We start from the raw sequence: 27446 nt of genomic DNA, 5'->3' as shown, positions 1-27446 counted from the left end.
ATTTATCCAGATCTATATTGCTCCCTAAATCTTTTGCCCATGAAATCATGGAGGTTTTTACTATAGTCTCATAGCAGAGCTTAGTTTAAAACAATCATAGAGTAAATAACATTACAGCAAATTAAAAGATAAAAGTTATGTTTTTTGTACTTCACTTACAGATGACAGTTTTCAATGTTGCTTCACTACAGAAGAGTCCTTAATTCTTCAGATTCAAGATAAATACCAAGTTAATTTTTCTGTATGACGCCATGCTGAGATTCCAAGAAGTTAAGCCTGGTACTTCTCTAACATCTATTTCTGCTGGCCCAAAGGCATTGATTGCAGGACGATACACTATTCAGCAAAAACTTGGATGTGGAAGCTTTGGAACTGTCTATTTGGTTTCTGATAAGAAAGCCAAAGGAGGAGAAGAAGAATCGTAAGTGCCGTGTAGTATGAACTAACTGATTACACAGTTTACCTGTCTGATTTGTTGTTTTTGAAATATTGCTGTCTTCAAATGTAAATGGTGAAACATAAAGAAGTAAAAATTGTTTCCATGCATTTTTTGGTCTGTTTTTACTATTTATTTATTTATTTATTTATTTATTTATTTATTTATTTATCGTGTCAGGCAACTGAACAGTTGTATTACATTTTTGACAGAACAAACAAACAAACATACAAAAGACACAGAGTTTGCAAGCTTGGTAGTTGATTAAATGTCCTTTGACCAGTATCTTGCCACTTGGAGTGCTTCTGGTGTTGCCGCAAGAAGGTCCTCCATTGTGCATGTAGCAGGGCTCAGGTTGCATTTCAGCAGGTGGTCTGTAGTTTGCTCTTCTCCACACTCGCATGTTGTGGATTCCACTTTGTAGCCCCATTTCTTAAGGTTGGCTCTGCATCTAGTGGTGCCAGAGCGTAGTCTGTTCAGCGCCTTCCAAGTTGCCCAGTTTTCTGTGTACCCAGGGGGGAGTCTCTCATTGGGTATCAGCCATTGATTGAGGCTCTGGGTTTGAGCCTGCCACTTTTGGACTCTCGCTTGCTGAGGTGTTTCAGCGAGTGTCTCTGTAGATCTTAGAAAACTATTTCTTGATTTAAGTCGTTGGCGTGCTGGCTGATGCCCAAACAAGGGATGAGCTGGAGATGTCTCTGTCTTGGTCCTTTCACTATTGGCTGCTACTTCCCGGCGGATGTCAGGTGGTGCAATACCGGCTAAGCAGTGTTTTTACTATGTAAGGGGCTTAGAGATCTAAAATGTATTTAAAATACTAGATCATTTACAATCTATTTATCTGGGACTTATTTCTGAGTAGACATGTCTACATATACATGTCTGCATCAGAAATGAAGCCCAGATAAATTGACATTAAGCTTTTTGTTGGTTTCTTTTTCATTCATCTTTGCTGGCATCTCCTCATGCCCTCACTTTTCATGTGCACAATGGAATAAGAAATGCGGGCTGGTGGAGTCCTTTCAAAAAGTATGCTGCCCATACAACCAAAATATGCAATAGTTTTTTTAAATGAAATTGAGAATGCATATTTTGAAATTGGGTGTGTAAACGTGGATGTAGAAACATTGCTACAGTCAACTTGGTTTCTGACAAATTAGTTTTTACACTCTTTCTAAGATCAGACAGGATCTGGTGCTTTTAGTGTATTTAGGCAAGGTTCACCTAAAGCAAGATATTGAGATGATACATGTAATAAACCAATGTGCAATTTTTTTTGAAATACATTCAAATTCCTCTTTTTAAATGGGGCTTTACGTTCAAGCTCTTTAAACATATTTCTGCTAAATATCCAGAAGCCTCCCAAGAATATGGCTTTGTAAGCTTTGGTTTTGATAGATCTAAATGTTTGATTCTTAGTGATAACTACTACAACAATATGATTATAATGGGGAGATCACTCAAATACTAAGCTGGGGTGTTGTGTGGTTTCTGGGCTGTATGGCCATGTTCTAGCAGCATTTTTTCCCTGATGTTTTGCCTGCATCTGTGGTTGGTATCTTCAGAGGATCTGATGGTTATAAAGCAAGTGGAACATATATACCTGTGGAATGTCCAGGGTGGGAGAAAGAACGCATGTCCATAAACCACACAACAACCTCATGAAAGCCTTCAGCAATATATCAAATACGAAGCTGTTCTTAGAAACCCCGGAGCTACCACTATTTTGATTTAAAAGATTTTAGCAGGGAACCTTACAAAAGGGCTAATTTCTGGTTTATTAAAATATTGTATATTCACTTGAGTTTGTTTAGCCAAAATTCTAATATCTCAACTTTGCTTCATGACTACTTTTGGGCCCAGAGCTGTAAATTCAGGGCTAACAGATTCTTAACGTTAAAAAACACACTGTGCTTCACAATAATGTTGGATTTTCTGAGACATAGTGGCAGTTTACCAGGTTTGATAAAGCATTCCCAAAATATTAGAGAAAGAATCCACCATGATTGGGTTCATCCATGCATGCCAACCCACGTAGGTACACAGGGATGAACCCAATCATGGTGAATTACTCTTCCTTCCAACCTAGAATGAATCTTCACAGTAAGTCTAACTCCCATTTCTCTCTGGATTATTGGGTAAGAAGACAGGAGAAGAAAATTCAGCAGGAAGCACAAGGGAATAAGTTCTAACCAAAGATGCAGGTTGGGGGCCAGAGCAGAGCTGAAAAAACATGTCAAAATAATAATAATAATAATAATAATAATAATAATAATAATAATAGTGAAGTGCCTAAAGACCTTGGCCTGCACTTCAACACAATCGGCGCTGACAATATTACCATCTGCCAGCTGCAGAAGACCACCTTACTGGGATCTGCACGCATTATTCGCCGATGCATCACACAGTCCTAGACACCTGGGAAGTGTACGACATGTGATCCAATACAACAGCCAGCAGAGTGTCTGCTGTGGACTCATCTTGTGAAGACCAATCAGTCTCTGGGTTGCCCAGAGTTGATACAGCTAAGTTTGTTTTGGATCCATAGAAGTTTGTTCTTCCTTTATTACTGCTACATCCACTTAGCTATTCAAAGTAGTATACCCAAGGGAATTATCAAATCAAAAGATAATTGTCAAACTTAACTGAGTTTGCATGTGTTAGTGGTAAAACTTGCTGATCTGCTAGATACACAGAAACATTTCACGACTGGGACATTTTCCTGGCAGGGGTTTTGATGAACCTAAGCAAAGGTATCCTCTTAGATTAGCTGGCTGGAAAATGGCAATTAAGTAAACATTTGCTCAGTTTACACTGATGATGGTAGTGGTGGTGATGATGATGATTTATATGCCTATTTTTTCACTTGAAGAGGTATGCAAGGACTTCCTTTCATTTAATTAAGATGGAGGTGAATACACACAGACTCTCTCTACATTGGCATGTAATCCAGATTATCAAAGCAGATAATCCACATTATCTACCTTGAACTGGATTATATGAATTTACACTACCATATAATCCAGTTCAAAACAGGTAATCTGGATTGTATATGACAGTGTAGAAGGAGCCACAGTGGCTCTTCTGTGACATTACAGAATGTTAGCCATATATCTGGCAGATATTTTGGTTCTCTTTTGTAAATTCAAATGGATTGCTGAAGAAACATATCAGAGCAATGCTGAGTGAATCATGCACAGAAATTGTGCTTATAAAGACAACATATCAATGATGTCTCTGTTACTTTGTGTTCCTTTTTTTGCTTATCAAACCCTGCAGTTTAACATTGCCCCACTTGAGGGAGCCATTGTATAATTCATATAAGAATGCAGGAAGTTTTTTTTTCCTGAGCTCTCTCAAGAGCTTTCCCCTGAAATACCATTTAGCCACAGTTGTGCACTTTTACTAGAACACTTATGTGTCATAGGGGGGAAATTAAGTCATGTGAAACAGAAAGATAGCTGTAATTTTGGCAAAAGGCGCAAAGAGAGAACTTCCTACATGAATATACATTATGCTCATGAAAATATGCACATAATATTGAATCCCTCTTTTTAAAAAACAATATCCAGTTTATTGTCGAAGGCTTTCATGGCCGGAATCACTGGGTTGTTGTAGGTTTTTTCGGGCTATATGGCCATATTCTAGAGGCATTCTCTCCTGATGTTTCACCTGCATCTATGGAAAGCATCCTCAGAGGTAGTGAGGGGGATGCTTGCCATAGATGCAAGTGAAACGTCAGGAGAGAATGCCTCTAGAACATGGCCATATAGTCCAAAAATCCCTACAACAACCCAATATCTAGTTTAATAGCTAGCAGACCTAGTTTTAAACCAGTACTGAGATGAATTTAAAACTGCTGTGGGCTTCTGTAATTCATAGCTATTACCATTTAGAGAGGTCACTCCAGTTGAAATCCCTTCTGTATGAAATATACTATCTTCTGCTTGGAAATAGTCTGTTATCTTCACTGCCATCAGAAACTCTGTTACTATTTTGTTTCCTTGTGCCAATAAAGAATTGCAGTAGTGACATTGTGTGTTGTCCAAAACAGCATAAAAGAACTGTCCCTTACCTTTTGGATGATTTGCAGTTGATCAGTAAGGATTTCTGACATTTACTGTTTAACAAATTGCAATGTTTCTTCAATTCAACTTCAGCGTATGATAGCACTGTTAACAGTACTGTTCAGTCTTGCAAACACTGTGGTTTTATTGACTGAGTCAATCTGTCTGTAGTTCAGTCTTCCTCTTTTCCTTATGCTATCAACTGTTATAATTTAGTAACAAAACCTGATACAAGACTCCTAAAATTGCAAGTAACGTGGGGAAGCAGCCAATATGAAAAGGGAAGGGAACAATGAACAACTTTTGGGGATGCTTTAAATGTTCTTTATTCTATTTAATAATTTTGGAATAATAATTAAAAGTCTCTGCCTAAAACTCATTATTGAAGTCTGAATTTTTGCTATCTGACCAGGATGGACAGAATTATATATGCTGTATGAAAATCCTTATCATATGATGTCACTTGGTCATGATATCATGATTGTCCTGGTGCTAAGTGTTGTCGAAGGCTTTCATGGCCAGAATCACTGGGTTGCTGTGAGTTTTCCAGGCTGTATGCCATGTTCCAGAAGCATTCTCTCCTGACGTTTCACCCATATCTATGGCAGGCATCCTCAGAGGCTTTGAGGTCAGTTGGAAACTAGGCAAGTGAGATTGATATATATGGGGGATGTCCAGGGTGGGAGAAAGAATTCTTGTCTGCTTGAGGCAAGTGTGAATGTTGCAATTGGCCACCTTGATTAGCATTTAATGGCCATGTAGCTTCAAAGCACAGCTGGTTGCTGCCTGGAGGATCCTTTGTTGGGTGGTATTAGCTGGTCGTGATTGATTCTTGTCTGGAATTCCCCCTTTTTTATTTACTGTCCTGATTTTAGAGTTTTTAGAATGTGAATGTCTCATTCCACCTCATTGCAAGAATAATCAATTAGAATGTGAAGTGTGGTTGTGACTGGTGGTCCCTCCCTTTTAGATTCCCAGGAAAATCTTCAGCAGAGAGATCTCAGATTACTTCAGGTGCTTGGTGAGGAATGACTGAACTTCCAAAGATAATAGCGTTTTCTGTGGTCTATATTCTTGAAATTCTTTTCAAGTACTTTCCATTTTTATTATATATATAAATGATGATTTGTTGTCATAGTGAAATAATGCTGCAGTCTAGACCTCATAAACATTTAAAGTCAATGTTCAGATGCCTTTATTCCATGGAGATGGTTTCCAAAGATTTCTCCACAGTTTTCCTGTGATTCAACACACTATAGTGGTGCTACCATGGTGTTACTTTATAAAAATTACCTTTATTTTAAAAAAGATAATTGTTTAATAATGAGATGACTTTCCTGTAATAGCATTATCCTCTTTTATAAAATGAAGTGGTTTTCGAACAGGACAATCTGAGACAACTCATTAGCATGAGAAATACATTTGTTTTTCCCAGGAGGAAAGTATCAGGTGATACTGTGGTCTGTTTCTCAGCATTTGCCACCACTTGCAATGAGAAATTTGGCTAATGATGGGTGTATCGTAATGATGTGATGCTGTAATAATATATTTTAAATATATATTATTACATATGCTGAAAGTGTATTAATGGAACATTATAAATAAGGACCCTTCCACACAACTGTATAAAATCCACATTGAACTGGATTATATTTTCTCAGATAAAGTTGTTTTTATTTGCTCCAACCTTGATGTCACTGTTTCTGCAGTCTCTGAGGATGTATCAAGAGCATCTGCTTGTCTGGTTTTAATGGATTCATTTCAATTTGTTCAACCCGAGGATGTGGACAAGATCCTTGGAGAGGCAAGAGCGACCACATGCATTCTAGACCCCTGCCCTTCTTGGCTGATAAAGGAGTCCAGAGGGAATTTGGCTGAATTGGTAAAAATGGTAGTTAATGCCTCCCTTTGGGAAGACTAAATTCCAGCGAACTTAAAACAAGCTGCGATCAAACCACTGTTGAAAAACCCATCACTGGACCCCACTAATTTGAATAACTTTTGGCCAGTGTCCAGCCCCCTCTGCTTGTGCAAAGTTGTGGAACGTGTGGTTGCTTTGCAGCTGCAAGGGTTCTTGGAAGACACAGATTATCTAGATTTGGCACAGTGTGGCTTCAGACCGGCTCATAGAACTGAAACAGCCTTGGTCTCCTTAATGGACGATCTCTGTAGAGAGCACGACAGGGTGTATGTGTCCCTGTTGGTTCCCCTGGACCTTTCAATGGCCTTCGATACTGTAGACCATGGCATCCTTATTTTATTTATCTATTTATTTACAACATTTGTATGCCGCCCATATCAGTCCGAAGGCGATTCCTTCTGGGTCGTCTCACAGGAATGGGCCTTGTGGGTACTGTGGTGCAGTGGTTCCAGTCCTTCCTTGAGGATTGTTCCTAGAAGGTGTAGTTGGGAGACAGCTGCTCGGCTCCACAGCCATTGTTCTGTGGAATCCCACAGGGTTCAGTACTGTCTGCCATGTTCTTTAACATCTACATGAAGCTATAGTGTGAGATCATCTGGAGTTGGAGTTTAGTGTCATCTGTAAGCAGATGATGTCCAACTCTACTACTCACCCGCTACTAAGGAAGCTGTTCACATCCTGAACCGGTGCCTGGCGGCTGTGTCAAGCTGGATGAGGGCGAACAATTGAAGTTGAATCCAAACAAGACACAGGTACTCCTGGTCGGTCGCAAGGCTGAACAGTGTATAGGGTTACAGCCTGTGCTGGATGGGGTTACACTCCCCTGAAGGTGCAGGTTCACAGTTTGGGAATCCTCCTGGACTCATTGCTTAGCCTGGCATCCCAGGTGTCAGCAGTGACCAGGGAGGCGTTCACATAACGAAGACTTGTGCACCAACTGCGCCTGTACCTTGGGAAGTCTGACTTGGCCACGGTAGTCCACACTCTTGGTACATCCCGTTTAGACTACTGCAATGTGCTCTTCATCAGGTTGCCTTTGAAGACTGTTCAGAAGCTGCAAATAGTCCAACACGCTGCAGCCCTGTTTTTTACTGGGGCGTCTCACAGGAAGCATACAACCCCCTTGCTGCAGCAACTCCATTGGCTGCCTATTAGCTACCGAGCACAATTCAAAGTACTTGCTTTAGCCTATGAAGCCTTAAATGGCTTTGGCCCAACTTACCTGTCTGAACGTATCTTTCTCTATGAACCAGTTCATAGATTAAGATCTTCCGGGGAGGTCCTGCTTTTGGCCCCACTGGCCTCACAGGTGCAATTGATGGGAACGAGGGACAGGGCCTTCTCAGTGGTGGCTCCATGGCTGTGGAACTTCCTCCTGAGATCAGGTCATTCCCCTCCCTCCTGACCTTTAGGAGACAGCTAAAGACCTGGCTGTGGAACCAAGTGTTTGACGCATCATAGGAATATTTAAAGTTAAAGTGCAATGACCCAGGACTGTTTACGGACAACAGCTATGTCTTTGTGTGATATGTGATGTTATTTTATGTGATGTGTTCAATAATGTTTAATGTTTTATTAGGGGAGGTTCAATTTTGATGTTTTATACTGTTTTTTTTAATCAATGGCATTGAATTGTTGCCAACACTGTGAACTGCCCTGAGTCACCTTTGGGGTTGAGAAATATGGTATACAAATCCAGCAAATAAATAATAAATAAATAATATATAAATTATATGGCAGTGTGGACTCAGATAACTCAGTTCAAAGCAGATATTGTGGATTATCTGCCTTGATATTCTGGTTTTGGAATAGTATATCCCAGCATAACAGTGTGGTATAATAAGAACTACAGTCTCCAGGCTCAAAACATGTACTTGTTTGTTTGTTTCTTGTTATGATGTTTGTTTATACCCCACTTTTTCTCTCCTCAAGGATATTCAAAGCGTTTGTTTTTACACATTAAATATTGATTTGTGGTGGCTCTCCAAGATTTGCCGAATGAATCCCATGTGGCACTGGCCTGGATGCTTGCAAACACTATGCAAGCATCCAGGCCAATGTTTTTTCATCCGTGGTATTCTAGTGCTCATTTTCACATATTTTCTGTACCATTCAAATTTTCTGGTGTTTAGAAATGCTGAATTTACCCAACCCCATCCATGTATGTATTAAATGTGATGTGTAGAGCAGCTTTCAGATGGCACTAAATAGTGCTACCGTAATGAATTATGCAAATTGACAGCAATGTGACTGTTCTGCATATTTTATTTTGCTTGTATCGGCCATCTCAGAGGGACTAGGCATTACTGGCGGAACAATGAATTTCTCCATCCTGACTATTTGAAGTCCAGATCTGCTGTTCTCTGATTCTTCAAGTTGCTGCTTTATTTTGAATCTAGATACTTGTTGTGAAGGGAGGAGCTGGGCAAACCTGGTTAGTGCCAGCTCATAACAACTCAGGAAATACTTAGGGTGGGCAGTGATACAAAAATGAGGCTTGTCTGCGATGGAAAGCAGGTGGAGAAATATGTGGTAGTGAGCTGTAATAGAGACATGATAGTCAACCGGTGGGGGAAACTGAAAATGGTTCTGTGGAGCTGCAAATCATTGAATATTTCAGAGGTTAATATGTGATCTAGATGTATCTTAATAAACCTCTACTGACTTTCCCCATTTTTAAAATCTGTGTTCTTGATTGTTTCTTTTCAGTTTTGATAGCCTAGCCATGTGTATCACAATGAACCCACAGAACAACACATGCACTGGTCCACATTAGGATCGTCTTGAGGCCCAAGCTAGTCAGGGATTAAGAAGAAGAAAGGGGCAAAGATAGTAACTTTCAGGGTTTGGAGAAGAAATCTGTCAACCTGCATTTTTGTTAAAAACATTTGAAACAGTGATGCTCAGAAACAGAATTGTGAGATGTATACAGAATGCTTTGCTGCACTAATTTCTCTCATGCACCAATACATATTGTATGAGCATGCATGCAAGTGTACATAGTCTTAAATATAGGAGATGTGGAAAGGAGAGCTTGCTATGTCGCTCACAAATAAGGCAGCCAAACAGATCTGAAAAGTCAGCACAATATATGTTGGAGAGTTGAATAAGGACAACACAAGTTTCATTCTCACTTGCTCATCACCTTTTTTCTGACCTCAAAAGATAAAATGGAAATGGAGACCCCTGTATGCCACCTTGAGCTTCATGGAGGAAAAGTGGTCTTTAAATAAAATATTAACTGAGAGCCTATATGACTCCAAAGCTAAACTAATTTTCTGTGTACAGTGACAGTTCACCAAGGGATCTAAAGTTCCTGAACTAGTGTGCTCACTAAACAACAGTCCTCCAGATTCCTTGTGTGATAACAAAAACAAACCATTGAAAGCCAGCAGTGTAGATATGACTTGTAGAAGTCTGTTGTCATAATCAAGACTGCCCTCAGTTGCTATTATTGTGCAAATAAAATACTACAAGAAATCTGACAGGATATAATTCATACATGAAATCTATACATAATTCATATATAAACAAGTGGCTTGGTTGATCTAAAATGGTTCTAAACCCGTTTCGGATGTAGGGGGCACTGGTGATTTGATTCTAAAGTCACTTCCTTTTTAAAAAAAATCAAAACTTTCTGAAACTTCTGAATCTTCGGAATTGCTTCATTAATGGCAAACATGCATGTGCAGTAGGAAAAAAAAACAGCACTGGCACTGGGGAAACTTCAGGGGATTCTCCCTCCTGCATTTTTAGACCAAGCGTGATGAAACTTGCTACAGTGTTAGAATACATGGACCACCGTTAGCTCATCAGATTTCATAACTTTTGACTTATCCATGAATTTTCCAAGTTTTTATAAAAAGTTTTTATATACTGACCCAGCCAGACTCCCCAGCGCATCAATCCTAGGGGACTCTAAAGGAAGGAATGTCTTCAAGTTTTGGGAGAATTGGGGCTGGAATGCCCCACTACAGGAAAAAGAAGTACTGGCTTCCCACTGGGAAGTGAAATGTAACAACCACGAGTTCAATCTCTGCCAGGGAAAAATGGCAAAAAGGAATAATCATGGCAAATGGTGGCAAATGATGGCAACAGTGAGACGCAGGACATGGGGAGCCAAGGCACACGTTTTGCCGAAAAGGAAGGTGTGGAGAGTCGTGGAGGCTCCCCTTTTGTAGTGGACACATGTATCGTTATTGCAGGGATGAGAGAAAAAGAAAAGGTTAGGGTTGCCTATTGCTTTGCTCCCTTCTCTTTAGACACCTTTGTAGATTCAGTTTATTTTATATTTAGACGAAGCCTGCTACAGACAGCTATAGGGGAGGGGTCCTTTAGCCATTTTGACTAATAAGCAGCAAAGCAGTGTGGGAAATATAGTTTAACAGCAGGGACTTTTGCAATTGGGGGCCTGGCCATCACAAACTAATGGCTGTACTTAGCCATGCCCACCTCATCCCTCTTTGCATCACCGGGGAAGGGAAACAATGAGATTTTAAAACTGTTTAGGCTTTACCAAGGTTGTTTAATGGTTGTGAAAATTAAAATAACCTTGGGAGACATCTGAACATTATGGAATATTTACCAAAAAAAAAAGGTAAGAGGTTCAAATTCGGATTTGCTCCTCCCACCTTTCCTGCATGGTTCAAAACTGCTTCGGAAGCCCAAAGTCAGAAGTTTTTTTTACGGCTTTTAGGCTCTTCCGAACTGAACCTATCCAACTCCAATTAACAAATGTAAGAAGCTTTGTCACATAATTTTGAAGTTCTATAATTTCAGGTCATGAAATAAAAACAACTCATTGAGTTGAGAGTAGTGCATTTTAAAAACATACTATTGACATTTGTTGATGTGAATTGCATCCTTTCTTTTAAAAAGGCTTCTTTTTCATTGTTTAGGTATGTGTTGTAACCATATAATTAACCAAACCTACACAGTATAACATCAGTATTGATTAGTGAAAAAGTATGAAAGCCAGTGAAAAGAGGAAAAAGGAAGGCTGAAACAGAAAAAGTCAGAGCTAGTCTGGAAAACTAATGGGTGAATAATCCCCCTACCCAGGAATAAATAACTCTGTAAATGTTAGAACTGTCCTGGTAATTTTCCAGCCTCTGCTATCCATGATTTGTTACTAGTTCATCCAGGGCAAACAAGGACAGGCGCTCACTCCATTGATAGAGAATTATTGTTTGCCTTTGAAACCAAAACTGTTTTTTTCAGTATGAACTTCTCTTGTCCCAGTTGCCTATAACTCTTGGAAGTCCTTCACCCCTTCCCTTCCCTTAAAGGCCATTTCTCCAATTAATTCCTATCTGTATTATTTATTAGTGTTAGTGGTTAAGTATCCACATATTATGGACTGTGAAAGAACTGCAGTCATTTCTGGAGAAAAAAAGTACCAATGAGTTGCATAAAGAGACGCTTTGAGTTAAGTCTTACCATTGTATAGGCGTGCACGACCAAACAACAGAAGTACACAGCAGGCTTTAGGGACTTCTGCTCCATCAATATTCAAAAGGTGTTAATGTGTCCCCTTGGTGGAAGGCACACGCTGAGAAGCGCCAAGCACCCAGCCCCGTTCCCGCATGTGGTAGTGGTGGGGTGTCAGCACAACTTCTGCGTCTGACTTGCATTATACCATTAATCCCGACTCATGCTAGGATTCCTTGGAAACTGTGCACTTAGCTGAATAATTTATTGCATGTCTCTCAATTATTTATGCCTCCTTATTACAACCAAAATGAAATCTAAAAGGTGGAAGGAACTCTGTAACTTATGAATATCCAAGAGACAATCAGCGGATTGCTGCGTAGCTAAATCCCCGCGTTTGCAGCCTGTTTGTTTCTATGAAGGTATTCCAAAGAGGACATTAGGCTGAAACTGAATCGATTAATACAATAACAAATGGCTTCCTGCTGGTCCCCCTGCATTTGTTCATCTAGTCATGCTGGGTTGCCTTTTTTTCAGCATCTCTGAGGTCTGAAAATAAAATTATATATAATGTAGAAAGAGAGAAAGACAAAGCAGGGGAGGAACTGGGAGAGTGAAAGCCCTTTTCAGGTCATAGTGTCTGTGTGGCACACCTGCTAGGTGTTGAGCAAGTGAGCCCATTAGATATACATTTCTTCCTGGTCTCAAAATGTGTTGTTCTCTTGAAGATTTCCTATATTTCTGGAGTCAGAGGGCTTTTGGGGTGGGGTGGGAGGAGTATGAAGTTATGCAAGGTTGTTTTTATCATAACTGACACTGAGACAAAATGGACTGAAACTACCCAAGGATAATTATGATCAAGGTGACTCTTAAACAATTCATATATTTCATATTTGAGGTGGTGCAATTTGCTATCACTGGCTGTTAACCATTTGGCATCTCATTATTGATAAAATGCGTCTGTCTGTGGAATGGAGAAAGGTGAATTTGGATTATTCCTTCTCTTCACTGCATCTCTGTGTGCCATTTTCCCTTTATTCCAAAGGGTCTCCTAACCATAATGAACCAGTTTATGAGAAGGGATGTTTAGGGAGCTATAAAGGTGTGTTTTTTTTTGGGGGGGGGGGGATGCAAAAAATATCCACGTTCCCATTTGAGTAATGAATATCTTCTGTCAATGGGTAGCCATCGACTAGATATTACCCTGTGACTTAGTACATTAGAACCTGACACACCATGTGTCTTCAGAGTTAACATAACAGAGAATGCCTTATGTCCCTCTTTCTGTTTGCTGGTTTGTTTTGCAAAGACAGGCGGCAGTGTGGTGAAGAAGCACCACCACTGTTTGGTATAAATACATGAAATACGAATTCTCTGCTAATAAGAAAAATGCAGATAATGTCTGGATTAAAGATTAAATGTGTATTTATATAAAGGTTGAATATATCTTTAATAAAATTTGATTTAAAAGGATAAATACTCATAGATTGAATGTACAGTGTTCCCTCACTTATTGCGGGGTTCTGTTCCAGGAACTCCCATGATAAGCGAAAAACCACGAAAAAGGGACACCCACTACTCTCAACCCCCCCCCCCTCTGTCTGTCTCACTCACTTCAGATGTGGGAAGCAAGAAGAGGGCACGGGGTGAAAGGCGGCAGCCGAAAAACGCAAGGCAGGCCTGAAGTGGCCACTGGCTCAGCCCTCAAGGGGTTGGAGGGGGGCAGAAGCCCCTCGGTTGAGGCCCTGGCAGGGCTAGGAGGGATGAGAGGCCCTGCTAGAGGCCTTGGCACAGCCTAGGATCTGTAGGCCCTACCAGGGGGCTTCTGGGAACTCCAGACTCCATGACTGGCGAGAGGGAAAACCCCGCAAAATAGTGAGTCCGCGGTAAGTGAAATCCGAAACAGTGAGAGAACACTGTAGTATCTTGGTCTGTTAAATTCAGGTTATTTTCTGCATTTTCTCTAGTTTTTGTCTTTTTGTTGGTCATTCTTGTAGTGTGGGAAAATGAAGTTACACATCTATAATGTAGACCAGTGGTTTTCAACCTGTGGGTCCTCAGGTGTTTTGGCCTACAATTCCCAGAAATTCCAGCCAGTTGATCAGCTGTTAGGATTTCTGGGAGTTGAAGGCCAAAACATCTGGGGACCCACAGGTTCCGACCACTGATGTAGACCATTTGGGTTCACTCTAAAGCAGATGTGAACAGGACCAAAGGCTGTTATAGAAAATCAGTCTGTCCAAACTATTTTAATTATAGAAAAAGTCCACCACATATGTCACAAACCAGTTCTTTGGCTTCATTGTCACTTTTATAAATTTCACCTAACAAGGCATTAATACAGTGGTAAAGTTTCTTATAATTTCATTGTAATGAAGAAGGTAAATCCACTGCAAAAATGCATGACCTTTCCCACACACATAATGGTTATCAAACATGTTTTAGGAACTTCAAAACCCAACTTTTTCCTTACCTGTCTATAATGATTACCTACTATGACTAATAAGAGTAACAGGGCCTTTCAGCTCTCAAGTTGATGTTTTTGAGCAATTAGGAAAACTCCCAAGTTTCTTGCTTGTGTCTGATCCCAGATTCAAGGCTATGCTTCTATAGTAGGGGTCCTCCAAGTGCTGGTTCATGGTCCCTCAGGGCATGAGACAGGGCCTTCTCAGTGATGGCCCAAGGCTGTGGAACTCCCTCCCCAGTGACATCAGAACAGCCCCCTCACTTTTAAACTTCAGGAAAAACCTTAAGACCTGGCTATTTAAGCAAGCCTTTGGGGATTAATATGACCCATAAATATGATGAAACCTATATAAGAACGGCCAAAGAGACCAGGGACCACTCTCCAACATTAGTACCAAAAGGGTTACAAATCAGTTTTAGTCAACTTTAGATTCAGTTTGGTTATTTGAGGTGCTGATTCAGAAAATTGCATTGGATAGACCACAACAGCTCTAGTTTCTGATATAGAACACATGCCATCCAGTAGTCGCCATCTAGTAGTCGCCATCTGCTTGCCTACAGAAAACCATATTAATAAGCCTCGGCACCAGTTTGTAACAGTGTAATAACGGTGAGGCTGCAGACCATATTTTAGTTCCTGCAGACCACTGGTAGGTCATTGTTCCAGGTCCTCCAACAGGACTGTATGGTCAACATCAAATACAGTCATTCTGGAGAAGCTATAAATGCCTAGAGAAGTGTTCTGTATAGGTGACTTCCACCACCATAGTTATGCTGGAGGACCTAGAGATCCCTAGATTTGGTTGTATTAACCAAATCAACAAATATTAAAATCTGCAAAAGTGAAATCTGCAAATGTGCAGGGCCAGTTGTAATTGTACTGGGTTTTCCTAGGCAAGGAATACTCAAGAGGTGATTTGCCTTTCAAAGAAATCAAGGAAACAGTAGGAAAAGACTGTTTTTTCTTGTCCATACTCACTAGCATTTTTTTTCTTTTTGTTTCTACTCAAGTCAAATATTTATTGAAGTTGTTTTATGGTTAATTACTTCCAAGCTCTTTATACCTGGTTCATACTTTCAGCACTATCTTTTGGGGTCAAACTAGACATTTGCAAGCTACAAGCATTTAAAAGCAATGCTTCCTCAAGTGGTAAAAGACATCCAGTTTGTCCTAACATGAACTTCTTTCACCCCCCATATCTTGCAAATTAGCTTGCTTTATTTTGTGATTGGTCATCAGGAAGTAAACAAGGACATAATTTGTATTTACAGAGGCAGTTATCTTCCTGGAAAGCCCATTTTTGGAGTGAAAATAAGCAGACTGAAGAATACACACTTTTCTCCATAGTATCTAGTTTGACCTGAAGAGACCTGAAAATGGATTGTTCTCTTTAAGTGAGATTATGTGAGAGCCTTTTGATTTTTTAAAAATTTCAGTTCACAATCTTTGTATGTCTGCAAAACAATTCCAATGTTTAATACTGCTGAAATATAAAAGGGTAGAATGCTTTACTGCAAACCATTGCTTTCAGTATGAAGGGAATGCCAAAATTATATCCACTCTATCATTCCCAGTGTTTTTCATTGTTTGTTAATATAACTAGTGGACACAACATATGTTCATGAAAACAATACATTCTTATGTATCATAGCTTGGAAATAGCTAGGCAGTTAACTTGCTGAGCTAACATCTGGTTTTGGTGAACACTGGATTTAATCCCTTCTCTCTCCCTGCTATTGTGCTTTCTGTCCATCCCCCATTCAGTGGGTCACACTCTTTATATATTTATTTTATTTATTTATTGTGAATACAAATAAATAAAATAAAATAAATATACCACTTTTCTCACCCCTGGGGGACTCAAAGCGGTTCACAACATAATCCTTGGCAAAATTCAATGCCTTACAGCAGTGGTTCTCAACCTGAGGTCCCCAGATGTTTTTAGCCTTCAACTCCCAGAAATCCTAACAGCTGGTAAACTGGCTGGGATTTCAGGAAGATGTAGACCAAAAACATCTGGGGACCCCAGGTTGAGAACCACTGCCTTACAGATATAAACATCACATATGGATTGTCATCTTGTCATGACAAGGGGGCTTGCAAGTTCCAATGAACTTGCGGGCATAACGACTGGAGTCATTCATTCCCGGGGCAAGGGGGGGGGGGGGAGAGGGAATGTTCCAGACTAAGCACAATCTGACCTCAATGGCAGATCAGGAGGAGGAAAACATGGTACATGTTACAACGGCTGTGAGGGTGGAAGAATGCTGCAACAGATTGAGAAGCCATGGTCATCGTGTTAACCATACCACTGGTTGGAAGACTATGTGTCGATCTCCACACATTAAAAAAATTCACACACAGGCATCTTCCAAGGACTTGGAAAGCCATCATACTTGGACAATGAGGAATCGCCAAAGAGATGAGAAGATCAAATTAACCACATATAACAATAGATGAAAACCATTAAAACTATAAAACCATAAACAACAATCACGAAGACAACATAAAACATTTAGGTCTTACATCAATCCCGAGGTTATCTTTAACTACTTCATATTTCCATACTCCTGTCATTCATCGAATGCCTCTTTTAACAACCAGGTCTTTAAGGTGAATGACGAGGTTGAAGTTATTAGTCTGGGAGCAAAAGAGTCATTTGTCTAAAAGTCTTTCATTCTTCTATCTACACAGAGGTAATCCCACTGAACTACTTTATAATCCTTTATATTTTCTAGATTGTAGAAACATGGATTAGTAAGTGAAAACCTTTCCTCAACCTTCCTCTCCATTTCTCTCTTGATATCACCTCTCTGTTTCCCCCCTCTTTCTCTGTTTTTCACACACATTATCGTGTTCTTTCCTTCCCCTCTCTTCTGGGATACTTTTTGCCCATCTATTTCTTTACAAGACACACATTTTCTAAGGTTGGAGCTGAACCTAAAGATACAACTAGTTAAATTGACACCTCTTTCCTTGCAATAAATGTTTTTCTTTATTTCCTTTATTTTAAATCGACTCAGACATATGCCTCATTTAATTACAAGAACAAGACATGTGCTCTACAGCTGATCTTTGCAAATCACATTTCCTGATAGAGAGTAGAAGGCAGACAACATGCCGTGATTGAGTTGTACAGGAAAATGTTCCAAGGTACTCGAAGCATTTTTGATTAAGGATTTTCCACCTTTGATTCATTGTCTGATCTTGTATCCAAATACTTGTAGTGGATGCATTTTCTGTAGCTGAAATTAACAATTTTTTTTCTATCCTGTCATGTAGGTGTGGGAATTATGTGGCCTTCCATATTTGTTTGTATTACATCTCACAGCAACTCTAATCAATATAGCCAATAAGGAATGCTGGAAGTTTGGATATGACCGTTTTATTTCTTATGAATACTTAATAAACAAGGTGTTTTAAGGGGAATGAAATTGTCTGCATGTTTTTTTTAAATAAATTAGCTAGCAGTAACTCAAATGACTGAACACATTTATGTATTAATATTGATATAATGCATTGATTTCCCATTTGTAATGTTTAACATTATTGAATGATTGAATTTTGGCAGGGTTCCCAAAGACTAGTAGGAACAGAGTATTTGTTGCAAGTATTGTAAGCACTTAAACTCAGAAGTTATGGTTGCATTGAAACCAAAAGTGTTTCATGATGGCAGGGCACATAAATCAGCAGAAACATGTTATCAAAGTAGGGTTGAAATGCTCAATATGTATTCCAAACTTTTATACATATATTAAATGCAGGGTTGGAAAATCATAAGTATATTAAAAGATTGTACTTTTCCTTCACCCTGTCCTTCTGTAATTCCAGTATCTACCATTTAAATCTAGATGTGTATAGGGGTAACTCTGGTTAGAGCTAACGGTTTTGCTGGAAACTGTGATTTTATATCTTGTTTTAAGGCAGTCCGTGTTAGGTTCAGTAGCTTCAGGATGCTTGCAGGCTTGTAGTCTTCAAATTGTTGCTGACCTTTGCAAAACGATATTTACACTCATAATCTTCCAAAAAGACACTATGAACTCATTTTTTGGCCCCTGACACTGAAACCCTAAGAAAAAGTATGTTTTCTATTAAATTAGTAGTGACATTTATTGAGACAGAACTAATTCTCGACACAGTTTTGAACAGTAGATGGCAGTAACGTAACGTAAAGTGTGACTTCCAATAACTGCTGTAAATATTCTTTGTTCGCAGTATTTCTAATAATTTTCGGAAGCTGCAAGAATTTCTTTAGTTTAATTAAACTATAAATATTTAAGTTTCACTTTGGAGGAGGAAGAGAGCTTTAAAAAGGTAATCAAGCTATGTATAATTATCATTGGCAAAAAAGTACAAATGGGCTTAAGGGATACAGTTGAGTGAATATACTTTTTATCTTTATCTGTCATTCTTGTTCATATATTTCAGTGTCAATTTCTTCCAGTCCCTCTGCATTAAGCAGTCTTCTAAGCTCAGTTATCCTAAACTCAAAGGAGAACTTCCAACCTCTTGAAAAATACACTGGGGAGGGGAACTTCTGAAGTAAAATCACATTTCTTTATGTAGATTAATAATTGTTAGTGGCTGATAGCAAGTATTTAAAATATTTCTGAAATGTTCCTGTTCAGATCATAATATTTTCCCCAGAAAGGTACTCAGGCTTGAGTTTAGGTTTAGCTCTATAGGAAAGATAGTACAGTGTGGTGAAGTTTTCACTATCCTCTCTATGTCTAATTTACTAATCTGACGGAATATGCTTAAGGATATTTACAATTTATAATTGAAAACAAGATAGCTCATACAGGAGAAAATAGTTAAAATATGTAGGACCCCCCCCCCCCACTTTTTTTTTTGCCAGTACCTTGAAACATTCAGATGGTTACAGGAAACCACTGTCATCAAACTATGGTGTCTAGGATAATGTGTTACCAACTTGGAACATGGAACGTGTGGACATTGTTGTGCAACACAATGAACACCATGAACACAGGATTGCTATTATTGCAAGGGAGCTGGGATGCTTTAACATTGACATGACAGCACTCCAGGAGAACCAGAGAGGGGCAGCTTTCTTCTGAAAGGGACTGCCTGAAGACGAATGAAGTTGGCTTTGATACCAGAAGCAACCTGGTGAAGCATCTGACTGAAGCACCCATTGGCATTAACAAACAACTCTCAACCCTCCAAATTAGCCTTGCCAAAAACCAACAGACAACTATCATAAGTGCCTACGCACCAATACTAGATGCTGATGAAAACATCAAGGAATTTTTTTTACTGTCAGCTGGACACCATCCTGTTGGATGGTGGGACAAAATCATCCTCCTGGGTGATTTTAATGTGAGAGTTGAATGAGACTTCAACCTGTGGCCAGGGACCATAGGAAAAGATGCCCTTGGAAACAGCAACCTGAATGGCATTCTGCTTCTCACCAAATGTGAAGAACACAACCTTGTCATCACAAACACACCCTTTCACCAGAAAAACAAGTTTAACATGTCATGGAAGCAGCCCTTGTCAAAGCATTGGCACTCTTAGACTATATAATTATATGTGCCAGAGACCACTGTGATGTGCTTCTCACAAGAGCCAGGAGAGGTGGCGATGACTGCTGGATAGACTACAGGTTAATCCAATCCATCAAGATCACCCCCAAACGCAGACTTCAAGGAAGAAAGATAAGGCATAACACCAAAGCCCTTTATGAGTCCGGCAAATGGACCCTTCTCCAAACAACACTCAAGAATCATCTACCCATAGAACACCCTGAAAATGTTGAGGAACATTGGAATAAACTGAAGACCTCCATCATCATAGCCTGTGAAGAAACCATTGGATACCAAACTAAGAAACCTCAAGACTGGTTTGATGAAAATGATAACGAGATACAACAGTTAATTGATAAGAAAAAGAAAGCCTTGCAAATATGGCAGAGAGACATCAACTGCACTACTAACAAAAAGATCTACGCCAGTGCAAAAGCTGAGGTCTAAAGAAGAAGTGGGGGACTCAAGAACATCTCGTAGACAAAAAAGGCTCAAGAAATCCAACTGGAATGATTGTCCAAATGCCTGATCACTGCCTCCCAAAAAGTTATTGTACTCCCAACTTAATAATGGAAAACAAAATGTCAGTGGACAGGAAAAGAGATTAAAAGATGGGCTTAAAGCCAACCTTAAGCCCTGGCCATTCTAACTGGAGGTCAACTGTGACCAATAGTGCTGTGGAATTTGAAGAGGCATGAATGGAGGGCAAAAAGGAGAGACGTGTCAAGAGGAAGGCATGTCAAGCCAACCCTGACCAGGACTGCCTTCCACCTGGAAATCAATGTCCTCACTGTGGAATAACATGCAGGTCAAGAATCGGTCTCTACAGTCACCTATGGACCCACCACCAAGACATATCACTTGGAAGATAATCATACTCAGATGCGAGTGATCGCCAGTGACCAACAGGACATTGTATCCATTTCATTTTGCATGGATCACTACATTTTCACCAATACTTAGTGTTTAATGGTATAGTCTACACTGGTAATTATGGTTAGATTGGTGTCAAATTTCCCTTTCAAACACAGTGTATGTGGATGGATAAATAGATATGTATTAGCATATAATCATTCTGATTAGTGACTAAGAATCAAAAGCCATATAACTTTTAGCTGCAACAAATTCATGGTGAAAAATATTAATGCATTTTTGTTCTTGGTGCACCACTGCTATTGTTTTAAACAAGGGATAAGGAATAGCAACTTTAAAAAGTCCAGAGGTCAGTTTTGCCTCCCTTGTGCTAGAGAAGAATTGTAGTCCCCAGAGGCTTCCCAATATTCCTTGTTTTATTGCAAAAATACAGTTAGATTTGTGTCAAATGTTGATGGTGTGGAAGGCCACAAAACCCAGTAAGGACCATATGTAGCCCGTATGTGCCTTCACTGTGTCAAATTCTATTTCCCTCTTGACAAATACCTAAATAATAGATGCAGCAGCTTCTCCACAAAGAATGGCAATCAGTAAACACCCAATTTATAGATTGCAAAATGGTTCTTTGCATATAATTGTGTTGTATGTCTAACAGAGTTTTCTAAAGAGTAAACAACTCACAATCAGTGCTAAAGTGAAAGATTTATGACTTGACTATTGAGTTTCTTGCTAATAAAAATAAATTGTCAACCACCTTCAAACTGTAAACAAGTAGAGATTATGCTTCCCTTTGTGATATAATCTTGCAGTTGCCCTGGAAAGAGCAGAAATTTTTAATGTTATAGGTTGAATATCCCTTATCAAAAATTCTCCAAAATCCAAAACTGAACACAATCATTATAGAGTTGGAAGAGACCACAAGGGCCATCCAGCCCAACCCCCTACCAGGCAGAGACATAAAAAATCAAAGCAATTCCAGCAGATGGCCATCCAGCCTCTGTTTACAAAACCCCCAGAGAAGAAGACTGTGACCTTCAAAGGCAGCATATTCTGTTATTAAGCAACTCTTACCACCAATAATTTTTATCTAAAGTTAGGTGGAGTCTCTTTTTTTGCATTTTGAATTGATTGCTCCACGTGCTAATTTCTAGAGCAGCGGAAAACAAACTTGTTCCTTCTTTAATATGACATCCTTCAAATATTTAAACGTGGCTTCCATGTTTCCTCTCAATCTTCTCTTCTCTAAATATATTCAGCTCCCTCAGCCATTCCTCAAATGCTTGATTTCTCAACCTTTCATCATTTCAGGTGCTTTTCTCTGGACACGTTCCAGCAAGTCAATATCCTTCTTGAATTATGGTGCTCAGAACTGGACACAGTATTCAAGGTGAGGTCTGACCAAAGCAGACTAGAGTGGGACCATGATTTTCCATGATCTAGACACAGCCTAGAATCACATTGGCTTTTCTAGCTGTCACATCACACTGTTTAGTCATGTTCAGTTTGTGGCCTAAGAAGATTCCTAGGTCCCCTTTACATGTACTGTTTTCAAACCAGGTGTAATCGATCCCATGTCTTTGCATTTCATTTTTTTCCTGCCTAAATGTAGTACTTTCCTTTTTTTCCTGCTGAAATTAATTTCGTTAGTTTTGTCAAACTCTTTAATTTGTTCAAGTCATTTAACAAATTAGAGAACTGGGACAAAACATACCAGTATGTGTGGCTGAGATAGTAACACTTTTGTTTTCTAATAGTTCAGTGTATGTAAACTTTGTTTCATGTACAAAATTATTAAAAAATATTGCGTATGAAATTACCTTCAGGTTATGTATGTAAGGTGTACATGAAACATGAATGAATTCCATGTTTAGACATGGGTCCCATCTACAAGATATGTCACTATGTTTTTTCAACTACTAAAAAAATCCTAAACATTCCTGGTCCCAAGAATTTTGGTTCTGGGCTACTCCACCTGTGTGAATTTTAACATCATCATTTCTCAGCTTTCTGGAGCTTTTCTCAAACATATAATGCATTTCTCTTGAATAGTTTTGATCCAGTGACGTGTCCACTAACTTTTTGTGATATTAATACCTTGTTCAATTTTTTTCTTTTTGGAGAATCAGTTGATTGTAACAGCTTAAGAGTACAGCTTACATTCCTGGAGACATAAGTACTACTTACATTTCCTTAGAATGAATTCTAAATGGAAATAGAAAAAAATGTATAGAATTATTACATCTTTCAGAAAATGGAAGTAAGAATAACTCTGCAAGGCAGGCTGATGTTGGACGATGAATGGAACTTGGGACACCTATATTCAGGCATCATTCATCTCTGATTACAAGTCAGGGAAGTGGACAGCAACATTTGTATCTTGCACTTTTTGATGTAGTGTAGTCCTTTAGATGTCCATTTACTAAGTGTATACTTAGTTCCATGTATTTGTGTATATAGATCTGCAGACTTTAATAGGCCACTGCTGGAGTTCTGGACATGATCACATATAGAAAGGTAGTTGTTATTTTGTGTGTGTGTGTCAGGAGTGACTTGAGAAACTGCAAGTCACTTCTGGTGTGAGAGAATTGGCCATCTGCAAGGACGTTGCCCTAGGGATGCCTGGATGTTTTACAATCCTGTGGGAAGTTTCTCTCATGTGCCTGCATAGGAGGCTGGAGCTGACAGATGGAGGCTCACTCCACTACTCAGATTCGAACTGCCGAACCTTTCGGTCAGCAGTCCTGCCGGAAAACACATTGCATCACTGGGGGCTCCTCACAGTAGTTGTAATATTACTAAGTGTCACTATTTTTTAATTCCTGAATTTCATTAATATTCCATTGTTTTCCTTCATTGAACAAGGTGAAAAATTCCCAGAATATTCCAGCTAGCACGTTCACAGTTTTAAGCTATTGTCTGTGGGAACCCGACTTCAAAACTTTTTGAAGTCATGGAAGGAAATTTGCAAACAAAAATAGATATAGCTCTTATTCACACCCCATCCCTTTGCAGTGCAGTGTCTCATGAAAGTACTCCCACAAACAAAAGTTCTAACAGAGGGCCATTTGCAAAACTATCCACTTAATATGCCTTGTCTTTTCATTTATTGCTGCCTTCTACAGGGCAGCATCAATGTAAGTAGCTACCTCATCTCCTGTTTCTGTAGAAAGTGGTTGCTTTTTTGCCTTCAGTAACTACAATGCTAACTTGATTATTACTTATTTTGAATTGTTAAAATTTAGTGCCATCAAAAATTCTTCCATTGCTCCATTTAATATACAGGCAGTCCTCAAGTTACAAACAAGATAGGTTTTGTAGATTTGTTCTTAAGCTGAATTTGTATGTAATTTGGAACAGGTGCACTTTTAAAGTGTAACACCAGCCACTTTTTAAAGTTTTAAATAGCATAGAGAAGGATGAACAACCCTGTGGCATTTGTTTTGCTGTCTGTGCCCCTGTTCAGAAGATTTCACCTTATTTTCTGTCCCTGTGATAATTGGATTTTGAAAATTTTGGCTTGTTGCGGAAACAAGGATTGGTTGGAAAACTTCAGCGGAGACACCTTTCCCCATGATAACACTTTCAGGAGTGAATTTCCTAGAGGCATTTTTTTTCATGTGTTGTTGCCTTATCCCCATTCTTGACTATGAGTCAAATGTTTGTAGTTCGAGGACTGCTTGTACACTGTATAATCTTCATTTGTCGTTAGGACAGTTCTCTTTATTTTATTATTATTATTATTTTTGTCGTGTCAGAAGTCACTTCTGGTGTGAGAGAATTGGCAGTCTGCAAGGACGTTGCCCAGGGGATGCCCGGATGATGTTTTTATCATCCTTGTGGGAGGCTTCTCTCATGTCCCTGCATGAGGAGCTGGAGCTGATAGAGGGAGCTCATCCACCTCTCCCCGGATTTGAACCTGCGACCTGTCAGTCTTCAGTCCTGCCGGCATAGGGGTTTAACCCACTGCGCCACTGGGGGCTCCTAGTTCTCTTTGTGATGCAATACATACTTATCTATAAAATACACAAAACTGTCCTATGGTTTTATTATGTTGGTGGCTGTTGTGCTTCTATTTTTACCATGGTCTTATGCTGCTCCATTTGCAAAGCACTAGAATAATGGAATTCAGTTAGCAACATTAGTGCCCACTCAGTCTTGCTGAAAAAGGCACCACATTATTCTTCCATAAAATACAGCAACCCGATGTGGCAGTGGTAGATATGCCATGAAAATGTCATGGATGCCAAACTCCCAAAGTAAGCATGCATAGGTACACAAGTACATGCATAAGAGCCCCAAGACTCTGTAGGCAGGAGGCCTAAATAGATGACAGCTTCACCTATGCAGGCAATAATTTGGATCCTGCTGCAGTGCATATTTATGTATTGGTATCTCTGTGAGGGACGTATGGTTTGGAGAATGGAGTCGTATAATCGAATTTGATGTACTGTGTATTCCAACAACAGGAACTAACATAACCTGGTTGATAATTCAGATGAAGACATCAGTGCAATTGTTTGATTCTTATTACAGAAATTGCCAATGTGGGGTCCACAAATTAATCCTACTTTGGGCTTCAAAGAGAAAAGAAAAATATTGAAATAGTGATGAATAATGAGGAGATGCTTCAATAAATATGACCAGGTATACTGTGAAAGCATGAGATATAGAGTGATGCTATCTCAATATTTTGTCATTCTTCATGTTTCAATCGGACCCTTCACCCTCCAGATAATTTTAGTGATACCCCCTAGTTCTAGGATTCAACAGTCTCAGGAGATTGTATTAGCCTAAAAAGAATGTCAATTTAACAAAGTGTTAAACTGCAAATGTTGAATGAAGTTTAGCACCCTTTCCCCTTTGCTCTGGTCCTGCAAACTGGAGTAACTTCTGGTTTCTGTCTCAGTGGGTGATGAGCCAGCATTTGGTTTAACACTTTGTTAAAGGTGGTCAGTATGATGCTGAAGCTCTCTTGGGGACAAGGCTCAAGCCTTTGGATAATCCTTTAAGATTAGACAAACCTGAAATGGATTTACTACCCCACTGACATAGAAGCCACAAATCACTAATGCCAGTGAGGAAGAAAGATTTGCATGTATTTGGCCAGCATTTCCAATAAACTCTGTTGGTCGAGCTGATCAAACACTTCCAACTCCTCCTTGATGGACAGCAAACATTCCACACCCAAACATTTTTCTCTCAAGAGGTTAGCCTTATGGATACATTGATATTATTTTGGTGCCAGAGTTAACTTGTGACTTAAAAGGTTACAAAACCTGTGAAGCTATGGTAATCTTTCAAATGGAAATATTATTTTAATTGGCTGTATTTTCTATTTCATGTTTTAGTTGCTCTTTTATGCTGCTGTTCACTGTGGCCACATGAAATTTCTTATTCATCTTCTGATTCCTTGTCTGTGTTCTCCTTGACACTCCATGAGCTTTGGGTACTGAAGACGGGAGCAGTGGAGTTGAAAATGTGGGTCATACTTTTAAGAACAAATTAAATTTTCACCAGGATCAAATTTCTGTCTGTACTGCTGTAGACAGTACACTTCTGCTTCTCTAAAGATTTGAACTCCACATATGGCCAGGGATTCTTACCCCTATGGTACTTGATGAGTTCCTATGCTCTGCCATGGGTAGAGATAAGTTTGCAGAGCTATTCACTGGAATAAATGGTAAAACAATAGCTCTTTCTTCTGAGAGTAGCATTTTGCTTTGTATTAGTGTGTCTTGAATGAACATAGGATCCTGACCCGGCCTTGCTACGCTACCAACTATTTCCTAGACCAGCGTTTCTCAACCCGGGGGTTGGGATCCCTGGGGAGTCATGAGGAGATGTCAGAGGGGTCACCAAAGACCATTAGAAGGCACAGTATTTTCTCTTGGTCATGAGGGTTCCATGTGGGACATTTGGCCCAGTTCTATCGTTGGTGGGGTTCAGAATGCTCTTTGATTGTAGGTGAACTATAAATCTCAGCAACTACAACTCCCAAATGTCAAGGTCTATTTCCCCCCAAGCTCCACCAGTGTTCACATTTGGGCACATTGAGTATCCATGCCAAGTTTGGTCCAGATCCATCATTGCTTGAGTCCACAGTGCTCTCTGGATGTAGGTGAACTACAACTCCAAAACTCAAGGTCAATATCTACCAAACCCTTCCAGTAGTTCCTCTTGGTCATGGGAGTTCTGTGTGCCAAGTTTGGTTCTATTCCCTCATTGGTGGAGGTCGGAATGCTGTTTGATTGTAGGTTAACTATAAATCCCAGCAACTAGAACTCCCAAATGATAAAATCAATTATTCCCCCCCCCCCGCCCCCGCCAACCCCACCAATATTCAAATTTGGGCATATCGCATATTTGTATCAAATACATCCTGCATATCAGGATGATTCATAACAGTAGGTGAATTATAAATCCCAGTAACTACAGCTCCCAAGTGATAAAATAAATCCCCTCCGACCCCACCCATATTCAAATTTGGGTGTATTGGGTAGTTGTGCCAAATTTGGTCCAGTGAATGAAAATACATCCCACATATCAGATATTTACATTGTGATTCATATCAGTAGCAAAATTACAGTTGTAAAGTAGAAATGAAAATAATTTTATGGTTGGGGGTCACCACAACCTGAAGAACTATATTAAGGGTTTGCGGCATTAGGAAGGTTGAGAAACACTGTCCTAGACTAATACATAATCA

The 27446-nt window shown here is 39.5% G+C and overlaps 1 protein-coding gene across 1 annotated transcript in view; it reads left to right on the top strand.

Moving 5' to 3' along the window:
- The window catches only part of NEK11 (NIMA related kinase 11), a 117828-nt gene that overhangs the window by 3370 nt on the left and 87012 nt on the right, over positions 1-27446 (top strand). The window contains exon 2 of the mRNA XM_067470213.1: positions 162-421. Coding sequence (XP_067326314.1) covers positions 252-421 — 170 coding nt within the window. The 5' untranslated portion in view covers positions 162-251. The remainder of the gene's footprint in view (positions 1-161; positions 422-27446) is intronic.

Source organism: Anolis sagrei, chromosome 6 (assembly GCF_037176765.1).
Source record: "Anolis sagrei isolate rAnoSag1 chromosome 6, rAnoSag1.mat, whole genome shotgun sequence".
NCBI lineage: Eukaryota > Metazoa > Chordata > Lepidosauria > Squamata > Dactyloidae > Anolis > Anolis sagrei.
The sequence above is the reverse complement of the archived record's forward strand: the minus strand, read 5'-3'. Positions and strand labels throughout refer to the sequence as shown.